This window comes from Ursus maritimus, unplaced genomic scaffold (genome assembly GCF_017311325.1).
Source record: "Ursus maritimus isolate PB19 unplaced genomic scaffold, ASM1731132v1 scaffold_9, whole genome shotgun sequence".
Classification (NCBI taxonomy): domain Eukaryota; kingdom Metazoa; phylum Chordata; class Mammalia; order Carnivora; family Ursidae; genus Ursus; species Ursus maritimus.
Genome location: NW_024427107.1, coordinates 365,354 through 377,914, shown reverse-complemented (window position 1 = coordinate 377,914; position 12,561 = coordinate 365,354). Strand labels below are relative to the sequence as shown.

At 41.7% G+C, this 12,561-nt stretch overlaps 1 protein-coding gene across 2 annotated transcripts in view; it reads right to left on the bottom strand.

The window, feature by feature from the left end:
* SPIDR (scaffold protein involved in DNA repair) overlaps positions 1–11,189 on the bottom strand; it is a 481,232-nt gene extending 470,043 nt beyond the window's left edge. For both annotated transcript variants that reach the window (XM_008706671.2, XM_008706670.2), the window contains exon 1: positions 11,090–11,189. In XM_008706671.2, coding sequence (XP_008704893.1) covers positions 11,090–11,122 — 33 coding nt within the window. In that variant the 5' untranslated portion in view covers positions 11,123–11,189. The remainder of the gene's footprint in view (positions 1–11,089) is intronic.
* Between the last annotated feature and the right edge of the window lie 1,372 nt (positions 11,190–12,561).

Sequence of the window (12,561 nt, the reverse complement as noted above, 5' to 3'; positions counted from 1 at the left end):
GCTGTGCCACCCAGGCGCCCCTCAAAAATCAATTTAAACAATTTATGGAGACCAACGAGAATGAAAACACAATGGTCCAAAACCTATGGGACAGTGCAAAGGCAGTCCTAAGGGGAAAATACATAGCCATCCAAGCCTCACTCAAAAGAATAGAAAAATCTAAAATGCAGTTTCTATATTCTCACCTAAGAGGCCGGAACAGCAACAGAGGGAGAGGCCTAATCCACACACAAGAAAGCAGTTGAAGAGTAGAGCAGAAATCAATGAATAAGAAACAAGGAGTACAGTAGAGCAGATCAAAAGAACTAGGAGCTGGTTCTTTGAAAGAATAAATAAAATTGACAGACCACAGGCAAGACTTATACAAAAGAATAGAGAAAGGACCCAAATTAATAAAATTATGAATGAAAAGGGAGAGGTCACAAGCAACACCAATGAAATTGGAGGATTATTAGAAACTTTTATCAACAGATTTATGCCAATAAATTAAGCAGGCTGGTAGAGATGGACGACTTTCTGGAAACCTACAAACTACCAAGACTGAAACAGGAAGAAATTGATCTTTTAAACAGGCCAATTAATTATGAAGAGATTGAGTCAGTGATTAAAAAACCTTCCAAAAACAAAACTCCAGGACCGGACGGTTTTCCTGAGGAATTCTACCAAACATTCAAAGAAGAAATAATACCTATTACCCTAAAGCTATTTCAAAAAATAGAAACAGAAGGAAAGCTACCAAACTCATTCTATGAGGCCAATATTACCTTGGTCCCCAAGCCAGGCAAAGACCCCATCAAAAAGGAGAATTAGAGACCGATTTCCCTAAGGAATATGGACCCCAAAATATTCAACAAGATCCTGGCTAATAGAATCCAACAGAACATTAAAAGGATTATCCATCATGACCAAGTGGGATTCATTCCTGGGATGCAAGGGTGGTTCAAAATTCGCAAATCTATTAGCGTCATAGATTTTATCCAGAAGGAAAAAGCCAAAAATCATATGATTCTCTCAATAGATGCAGAGAAAGGATTTGACAAAATACAGCATCTTTTCCTGATTAAAACCCTTCAGAGTGTAGGGATAGAGGGTACATTCCGCAATCTCATAAAAACCATCTATGAAAAGCCTACAGCAAATATCATTCTCAATCAGGAAAAGCTGGAAGCCTTTCCCTTAAGGTCAGGAACACAACAAGGATGCCCACTCTTCCCACTATTATTCAACATAGTACTAGAAGTCCTTGCAACAGCAATCAGACAACAAAAAGGGATAAAAGGTATCCAAATCGGCAAGGAAGAAGTCAAACTATCTCTCTTCACAGATGACATGTTACTCTATATGGAAAACCCAAAAGAATCCAATCCCAAACTATTAGAACTTATAGAGCAATTCAGTAATGCGGCGGGATACAAAATCAATGCTCAGAAATCAGTTACATTTCTAACCATGAATAATGAGACTGAAGAAAGAGAAATTAGGGAATCCATTCCATATACAATAGCCCCCAAAACCATATGTCACCTTGGAATTAACTTAACCGGAGATGTAAATGATCTATATTCTAGAAACTATAAATCACTCTTGAAAGACATTGAAGAAGACACAAAAAGATGGAAAAATATTCCATGCTCATGGATCGGAAGAATTAACATAGTTAAAATGTCCATGCTACCCAGAGCAATCTACACTTTCAATGCTATTCCGATCAAAATACCAATGACATTTTTCAAAGAACTGGAACAAACAGTCCTTAAATCTGTATGGAACCAGATAAGGCCCCGATCGCCAAGGAATTGTTTAAAAGGAAAAACAAAGCTGGGGGCATCACGGTGCTGGATTTTGAGCTGTACTACAAAGCTCTGATCACAAAGACAGCATGGTACTGGCACAAAAATAGACACACAGACCAATGGAACAGAATAGAGAAAACAGAAATGGAAAGAGCTCGATGTGAGACAGGAATCCATCAAGATCCTAGAGAACATAGGCAGCAACCTCTACGACATCGGCCACAGCAACCTTTTTCATGACACATCTCCGAAAAGCAAGAGAAACAAAAGATAAAATGAACTTGTGGGACATCATCAAGTTCTGCACAGCCAAGGAAACAGTCAAAAAAACTAAGTGACAGCCCACGGAATGGGAGAAGATATTTGCAAACGACACTACGGATAAAAGACTGGTATCCAAGATCTTCAAAGAACTTCTAAAACTCAATACGCGAGAAACAAATAAACAAATCATAAAATGGGCAGAAGATATGAACAGACACTTTTCCAATGATGACATACAAATGGCTAACAGACACATGAAAAAATGTTCAAAATCATTAGCCATCAGGGAAATTCAAATCAAAACCACACTAGGATACCGCCTTATGCCAGTTAGAATGGCAAAAATTCACAAGGCAAGAAACAATTGCTGGACAGGATGTGGAGAAAGGGAATCGCTCCTACATTTTTGGTGGAAATGCAAATTGGTACAGCCACTCTGGAAAGCAGTGTGGAGGTACCTTACAAAGTTAAAAATTGAGCTACTCTATGATCCAGCCATTACACTACTGGGTATTTACCCTGAAGATAAAGATGAGGTGAAGACAAAGGCCATATGCACCCCAATGTCCATAGCAGCATTCTTCACAATAGCTAAATCGTGGATGGAGCCGAGATGCCCTTCAACAGATGACTGAATTAAGAAGTTGTGGTCCATATATACAATGAAATATTACTCAGCTATCAAAAAGAACGATCTCTCAACATTTGCTAAAATATGGACAGCACTGGAGGAGATAATGCTAAGTGAAATAAGTCAAGCAGAGAAAGACAATTATCATATGGTTTCACTCATTTATGGAACATAAGAAGTAGGAAGATCGGTAGGGGAAGAAAGGGATATAGAAAGGCGGGGTAATCAGAAGGGGGAATGAAGCATGAGAGACTATGGACTCTGGGAAACCAACTGAGGGCTTCAGAGGGGAGGGGGGTGGGGGAATGGGATAGGCTGGTGATGGGTAGTAAGCCGGGCACGTATTGCATGGTGCACTAGGTGTTATACACAACTAATGAATCATCGAACTTTACATCAAAAACCAGGGATGTACTGTATGGTGACTAACATAATATAATAAAAAAACATTTAAAACAAAAAAAACTAGATGCTCTGACGGCCAGGATAAACGAGGCAGAAGAACAAATCAGCAAATTGGAGAATGGACTGGTAGAAGAGAAAGCTAAAACAGAAACGTGGCTCAAAAAAAACCAATCTCAAGATGTAGGTTACAGGAGATTACTGACTTAATGAAACGTTCTAATGTCAGAATCATCTGATTCCCGAAGGGATGGAGAAAGAGAGAGGTCTGGAAGAGATATTTGAACACATTGTAGCTGAAAACTTCCCTAAACTAACAAAGGAAACAAGCATTCGGTCCAAGAGGCAGAGAGGACCCCTCCCAACCTCTATCACGACAAACCTATACCACGTCACGTCATACTGCAATGCACTAATATTAGATCCAAGGATACACTATTGAAAGCGGCCAGGGCAAAGAAATTTCTCACATACCAAGGCAAAGGTATCAGAATTACGTCAGACCTCTCTGCACAGACCTGCAATGAGAGAAAGTGTTGGGGGGGGCATTTTTAAAGCTCTTTCAGAGAAAAACATGCAGCCAAGGATCCTTTATCCAGCAAGACTGTCATTCAGAATTGATGGAGAGATAAGGACCTTCCAGAATCGCCAGTCACTGAACAATTAGGTAACCACGAAACCAGTCCTACAGGAGATATTAAGGGGGATTCTATAAAAGTAAAAAGGTCCCAAGAGTGATACAGAACAGAAATTTACAATCTATAGAAACAAAGACTTCACAGGCAACATGACATCATTAAAATCATATCTCTCCATAATCACTCTCAATGTGAATAGCCTAAATGCTCCCATAAATGCCACAGGGTTGCAGACTGGATAAAAAGACATGACCCATCCATTGGCTGTCTACAAGAGACTCATCTTGAACCTAAAGATACATCCAAACTAAAAGTGAAGGGATGGAAAACCCTCTTTCATGCAAATGGATCTCAAAAGAAAGCTGGGATAGCAATTGTCATATCAGACAGATTGGATTTTAAACTAAAGACTATAGTTAGAGATACAGAAGGGCACTATATTATTCTTAAAGGATGTATCCAACAAGTGGATATGACAATTATAAATACATATGCCCCCAACAGGGGAGCGGCAAGATACACAAGCAAACTCTTAACCAGAATAAAGAGACATATAGATAAAAATACTTTAATAGTAGGGGACCTCAACACTCCACTATCAGCAATAGATAGATCACCTAAGCAGAAAATCAACAAAGAAACGAGAGCTTTGAATGCCATACTCAACGACTTGGACCTCACAGATATATATAGAACACTACACCCCAGAACAAAAGAATACTCATTCTATTCTAATGCACATGGAACATTCTCCAGAACAGATCATGTTCTGGGTCAACCAACTGGTCTCAACCAATACCAAAAGACTAAAATTATTCCCTGCATATTCTCAGACCACAATGCTTTGAAACTGGAACTCAATCACAAGGAAAAACTTGGAAGACACTCAAACACTTGGAAACTAAGAACCAACCTGCTCAAGAATGATTAGAAAAACCAGGAAATAAAAAATCAGTTTAAACAATTTATGGAGACCAACAAGAATGAAAACACAACGGTCCAAAACCTCTGGGACACTGCAAAGGCAGTAGTCCTATGGGGAAAATACATAGCCATCCAAGACTCACTCAAAAGAATAGAAAAATCTAAAATGCGGTTTTTATATTCTCACCTCAAGAAGCTGGAGCTGGAACAGAAGAACAGACCTAATCTACACACGAGAAAACAGCTGATCAAGATTAGAGCAGAGATCAATGAATTAGAAACCAGGAGCACAGTAGAGCAGATCAACAAAACAAGAAGCTGGTTCTTTGAAAGAATAAATAAAATAGATAAGCCACTGGCAAAACTTATCCAAAAGAATAGAGAAAGGACCCAAATTAATAAAATTATGAATGAAAAGGGAGAGGTCACAACCAACACCAATGAAATAGGAAGGATCACTAGAAACTTTTATCAACAGCTTTACGCCAATAAATTAAGCAACCAGGAAGAGATGGAGGCCTTCCTGGAAATCTATAAACTACCAAGACTGAAACAGGAAGAAATTGATTGATTAAACAGATAATACCTATTCTCCTAAAGCTATTTCAAAAAATAGAAACAGAAGGAAAGCTACCAAACTCATTCTATGAGGCCAATATTACCTTGATCCCCAAACCAGGCAAAGACCCCATCAAAAAGGAGAATTACAGACCGATTTCCCTAATGAATATGGACGCCAAAATCCTCAACAAGATACTTGCTAATAGAATCCAACAGTACATTAAAAGGATTATCCATCACGATCAAGTGGGATTCATACCTGGGATGCAAGCGTGGTTCAATATTCGCAAATCAATCAGCGTGATACATCATATCAACAAGAAAAGACTCAGGAACCATATGATCCTCTCAATCGATGCCGAAAAAGCATTTGACAAAATACAGCATCCTTTCCTGATTAAAACCCTTCAGAGTGTAGGAATAGAAGGTACATTTCTCAATCTCATAAAAGCCATCTATGAAAAGCCTACTGCAAATATTATTCTCAATGGGGAAAAGCTGGAAGCCTTTCCCTTAAGATCAGGAACTCGACAAGGATGCCCACTCTCGCCACTATTATTCAACATAGTACTAGAAGTCCTTGCAACAGCAATCAGACGACAAAAAGGGATCAAAGGTATTCAAATTGGCAAAGAAGAAGTCAAAATGTCTCTCTTTGCAGATGACATGATACTCTATATGGAAAACCCAAAAGAAGCCACTCCCAAACTATTAGAAGTTATAGAGCAATTCAGTAACGTGGCGGGATACAAAATCAATGCTCAGAAATCAGTTGCATTTCTATACACGAATAACGAGACCGAAGAAAGAGAAATTAGGGAATCCATCCCATTTACAATAGCACCAAAAACCATACGTTACCTTGGAATTAACTTAACCAGAGACGTAAAGGACCTATATTCTAGAAACTATAAATCACTCTTGAAAGACATTGAGGAAGACATAAAAAGATGGAAAGATATTCCATGCTCATGGATTGGAAGAATTAACATAGTTAAAATGTCCATGCTACCCAGAGCAATCTACACTTTCAATGCTATCCCGATCAAAATACCGAGGACATTTTTCAAAGAACTGGAACAAATAGTCCTTAAATTTGTATGGAAACAGAAAAGGCCCCGAATCTCCAAGGAATTGTTGAAAAGGAAAAACAAAGCGAGGGGCATCACGATGCCGGATTTCGAGCTGTACTACAAAGCTGTGATCACAAAGACAGCATGGTACTGGCACAAAAACAGACACATAGACCAATGGAACAGAATAGAGAGCCCAGAAATGGACCCTCGGCTCTTTGGGCAACTAATCTTTGATAAAGCAGGAAAAAACATCCGGTGGAAAAAAGACAGTCTCTTCAATAAATGGTGCTGGGAAAATTGGACAGCTACACGCAAAAGAATGAAACTTGACCACTCTCTCACACCATACACAAAGATAAACTCCAAATGGATGAAATACCTCGATGTGAGACAGGAATCCATCAAAATTCTAGAGGAGAACATAGGCAGCAACCTCTACGACATCGGCCAAAGCAACCTTTTTCATGACACATCCCCAAAGGCAAGAGAAACAAAAGATAAAATGAATTTATGGGACTTCATCAAGATTAAAAGTTTCTGCACAGCCAAGGAAACAGTCAAAAAAACTAAGAGGCAGCCCACGGAATGGGAGAAGATATTTGCAAATGACACTACAGATAAAAGACTAGTATCCAAGAGCTACAATGAACTTCTCAAACTCAATACACAAGAAACAAACAAATCATAAAATGGGCAGAAGATATGAATAGACACTTTTCCAATGATGACATACAAATGGCTAACACACACATGAAAAAAATGTTCAACATCATTAGCCATCAGGGAAATTCAAATCAAAACCACACTGAGATACCACCTTACGCCAGTTAGAATGGCAAAAATTCACAAGGCAAGAAACAACAATTGCTGGAGAGGATGTGGAGAAAGGGGATCCCTCCTACATTGTCAGTGGGAGTGCAAGTTGGTACAGCCACTCTGGAAAACAGTGTGGCGATCCCTTAAAAAGTTAAAAATTGAGCTACCCTATGACCCAGCCATTGCACTACTGGGTATTTACCCCAAAGATACAGGCGTAGTGAAGGGAAGGGCCATATGCACCCCAATGTTCATAGCAGCATTGTCCACAATAGCTAAATCGTGAAAGGAGCGGAGATGCCCTTCAACAGATGACTGGATTATGAAGATGTGGTACATATATACAATGGAATATTACTCAGCCATCAGAAAGAATGATTACACAACATTTGCAGCAACATGGACGGCACTGGAGGAGATAATGCTAAGTGAAATAAGTCAAGCAGAGAAAGACAATAAGGAGGAAGATCAGTAGGAGAAGAAAGGGATAAAGAAAGGGGGGGGTAATCAGAAGGGGGAATGAAGCATGAGAGACTATGGACTCTGAGAAATAAACTCAGGGCTTCAGATGGTGATGGGTATTAAGGAAGGTACTTATGGCATGGTGCGCTGGGTGTTATACGCAACTAATGAATCATGCAACTTTACATCCGAAAACCAGGGATGTACTGTATGTTGACTAACATAACATAATAAAAAAATATTATTATAAAAAAAAAAAGAAGTAAAATGATGCTTAAGCAGAGGAATAACAATATAATCAAAGTGGTGTCTCTAAGGGAAAGTCATCGCAAAAGATGGAATAGGAACATGCTATATTCCTGGTACCACAAAAACATTCCAAGCATGAAGTACTTTTGACCTGACCTAGGGTGACAGAAAAGGGGAAGGAAAAAAAAAAAAAAAAAAAAACCTGGGGAAAAACTACTGGGGTAGCTAGCTTCCAAGATGGCTCCCTATCCTACCTTTTAGCATTCACATCCTCTCTAGTCCCCTCTCACACTGCTCCAGGTGGATCTGTGATTAAGAGAATAGAATGGAAGAGATGGCATGTCACTTCTGATACTGTTATAAAAGACACTTTGGCCTCTTTCTTAGTCCATCCCTCTTTCTTTCTCTTCAGTTGCCATGTTGTGAGAACAGCCCTATGAAAGTGGTAAGGACCTGATACTTCCAACAAACACATGGGTGAATTTGTAAGTGGATCCTACAGTCTCAGTGACCCTTTATTTGACTGCAACTTGTAGGAGACCCTGAGCTGGAACAAGCCATTGAGCCATTCCCAGATTTCTGACCTTCAGAAACTGTATAAAACACATGCATTTGTTTTAAGCTCCTTCAGTTTTGATACAATTTGTTAAATAGCAATAGATCACTAATACAATTATGAAAAAGAAAAACTGATAAGTTCTTGAAAACTGATAGAATGAAGAGGACAGAATTGAGTCTCAAATCAAAAACTAAGATTTCTAAGTTAGGATATAATGTGAATGCCTGACATTAAATTTTTGGTTGCCAACACATCCATTTCAGAAGACATCCATCTTGAATAAACATAGCACCAGTTATATGACAATTACTACCAAATCAGCATGATAAGGAATTAAGCCGTCCCTCCTCATAAAGGTCCCTCTTTCAAAAAACCCTTGAAAACCTACATAACTGACCATTTGAGTGACCCTGCTTCTTCCTTCTGGTGCCCTAATTCCCACTCTTAGGCTTTAAATTAGCCAATAAAGAATGAACCTCGAAAGCCCTAGATATCTCACCCTCAGACCCTAATTAAGGCAGACCCCAGGTTCTCTTGCTCTTCTTCTCCCCCAACCTCCCTCAACCTCACAGTGTGGCCCTTCGTTGTACAATATACCCTCCAGGACCTATGAGTAATAAATCTCACTCCTCAAAGTTCCCTGATGGATTTTGCTGAAGTGCATCCTGAAATCATAACCACATGGTCTGCTCAGCCAGAACATTGGCTCTGGTCAGGGCAAATGGCTCACTACAAGTAATCTGAGGGCCCAGGCTAGTGCCTCAGGCATTCCTAGCCAAGCATTTCTATGAATAGGCTGAGACCAACACAATGCAGAAGAAACTGATATGAAATTGATGACTTCATGATACACGGAGTTTAAACTGAGCTCAAGGAAGTCAGCTATATAGCAGTGACACCTACCATCAATCTGTGAGATTGCAGAGAACAAATCTGTAAAGTGAGAAAAAGCACAAGGTCAAAAATTAGAACGTGGCAGGAAAAGAGTAAAGAGTAAGGGGTGCCTGGGTGGCGGCTCAGTCAGTTAAGCATCCAACTCTTGATTTTGGCTCAGATCATGATCTCAGGGTTGTGAGACTGAGCCCAGAGTTCAGTTCTGCACTCAGTGGGGAGTCTGCTTGAGATTCTCTCCCTCTCCTCCTGCCCCATCCCCTACCTCATGCACTCACACTCTCCTCTCTATATAAAAATAAATCTTTAAAGAGATGTAAATGAGCAGATCCAAGACAAGAAGAGAATCAGGATAGCAACAGTCAGGGATACTTGCTTCCCCCCCAAGAAAAGAATTAAATAAAAGTGACAAATGTGCCAAATGCTACAGTGACCATGAGTTAACAATTTCATGTAATTCCTTGATTTTTTTTTTCACATTTGAATATTTCTGGAATCAGAATGTGTCTTACAATCAATAGGTATGTTTGATATAGGTTTCTTTTACTCCCTATAATCAGTTACAAAATTCAGTGTCTGACAATCGATGATATTCCAGAAGCAAAGAAATCTAATAAGGAAGTGAACCAGTACATGTGAACTATTTTTTCAAGAATTTTTTTTTTTTTTTTTTTTTGTAAAAGGAAGAGGAGTCAAAGGAGGCACTCAGAGACATCTGAGTGGCTTAGCCACTTAAACCCTACTCTTGATTTCACTCAGGTTATGATCTCAGGTTCATGAGATCAAGGCCTCCCTACCCCCCTGAGCTGAGCATGGAGCCCCCTTAAGATTCTCTCTCTCCCCTTTCCCTCTGCTCCTGCCCTCTGCTGGAGGGTTCTCTCTTGGGGGGAAAAAAACGAAGCACTGTCTTTGCTTTTTAATTTTGTTCTAATATGATGAGACAAGCATATTTGTAAGCAAGGATCTTAGAAACAGCTTAAAAAGGTAATGGACACGTGAGTGCCAAGACAAACACAATTCACAAAAGAAAAAGACGTACTCACAAATTCAGGTACAATCATCTAAATATCATAAATGCAATATTCCCTATACACCTACCCCATGTCCAGACACTGTGGTATGAGTTGGTATACAGTTTGGCACCGGTTAGCTTCAGACTCCTCTCCCACAGACGCATTAATAGAAGATTCAGAAACAGTTTAGGATAGAAAGGAAAAGTGTGGCAACAGAGATATCTGGGGAAAAAATGGCACATCCATTCTAATATCCACCGCAACTTTGTGTGTTACACGACAGTCAAAAAAGACATAATGCCAAACACAAGCGAGTAAATATATCTCACACGCTAGTTCCAGATTCAACTCCTGCTGCTACCTTCCGTCCTCTCCAGCTGCGACCTCTCGCCTTTCCCAGTAAGTGGCTCTCCCCTCCGCGCCTCTAGTGGTTTTTCTCCCGGCCCTCCCATCCCACCGGGAACGCGCGGCCCCAGAGGGCCGGCGGAGGGCTCAGTCCCCACACCGAGGCAAGAGACCGACCTCAGAAGAGGCAAACCGCGACGCGGGTTCGATTCTTGCTCACCGTCAGAACCTGCCGCAGCCTACCAAGATCACCGTCTACACAGCGCCCACCTCTCAACCCTACCAGCCTGAGGCCAGCCACGCGCTCCTTGCGCCCCGTCTGCCCGGCCCATGGGGAAGAGAAGGGAGTCGGGACACGCTGGCGCGGCAGGGGGGTGGGGGGGGAGACTCCAGGGCGACCGGCAGAGACAGCACAGAGACAGCATGCCTGGCCTGACGCGGGTTCCCAACGCATAACTTACTTACCTTCCGGCCACTACAGCCGCTGCTGCGGGGCATCTCTAGGCACACCGCCTCTGCCCGCGCTATCAGAGTCCCCAAAGGCGCGCCTCTTACTCAAGGCGCCGGAAGGCTGCGCGCCTCCGAACGCTCAGGGCGCGCCGTATCGCGCGCTGCAATTGGCAGGCTCTCGGGCGGGGGGCGGGGCTTCTCCAGGCGCCCTGCCTTCCAGGCTCTGTGCGCCTCACGTGCGTTGCTATTGGAAGAAGTTCGGGTGTAGGGCGGGGTTTCTCAGTCACTCGACTCCACAGACTTAATATGGCTGGGTTGTGACCGAAGTGGGCTCTGTTCACTACCTCTTTGAGTGCGGAAGGTGCTGCTCCGGTGCTTATGGCACTTATCGTGAGGCTTGCGATTCTGCGGAGTGAGCTCTGGGCTGCGTTGCTACCCATGGAGTTCCTGGTTGGGGAGCTGCTTAGGTGGGTTCTTGGAGGGGGGAGGGGGGAAGCGTCAGACTCCAAGTGTGTTTCAAATACAGTTCTTAGGTGGTCTGTTTTGTCAAGCAACAACTGCCCTTAAATAAAAACTGGAGGGGCCCTTGGGTGGGTCTAGAGAACAAAATGGACTCTCATGTCAAGCAATGACACAAGCAGTTAAAGGTACTGGGAGTTATCACTAGGACCAGTTGTCAGCTGACACCCAGAACCGGTAACTCGCAGAACAAAAGGAAGTCTCCGAGGGCCCAGAACCTATTAAATTCTTTTTAAAAAGGGGAGGATTTTGGCAGCAAACTGTCAGATTCTTAAGACCTGACCCCTCTATGTCTGACCACTTCGAAAAGGCAACTGCCGCTCAAGGCTCTGCAGGATTGATCTCCACACAGAATCGAGATCCTTCATTGCTTGAATGTAATAAGCCATGGGTGCTGAGAGCTGACCAGACCAGACAGAGGCTCTGTCTCAACTGCGTGCCCACAGACTAACTTAGCATTGGTTCCTTAACTTCCTACACCTTTCCATTATCTTGTTTGTTGTTTGGTTTTTCTTATGCCCTGCTCTGTGTGCTGTATCAGAAGGCAAGTGTAATCAATCACATGGTGAAATATCATTGAGTTTGGAATCCTGAACCCGCTTTATAATTGTGATTTAACTTTCCTTTATGATTGAATAAAGCTGACATTGTGGAAAGACACAACTCGTGTGTGTGCCTTGATAGCATGCTCATGACAGTGGCTGTCAGTTACACCTCCCAACTCTTGATCTCAGCTCAGGTCTTGATCTCAGGGTGGTGAGTTCAAGCCCAAGACTCCCAGTGTGGAGCCTACTTAAAACAAAAAACAAACAAACAAAAACCTTGAAGTAGGCTACAAATTCAATAATCAATACTTAAGGAATGGTTCTAGCTGCTGAAACCAAAAGAAAGGAGTGTTCTTTCCCCATGTATTGAAGCGGGGGTAGGTTAGGTATCCAGAGCAGAAATTCTCAAATTTAGGACACATT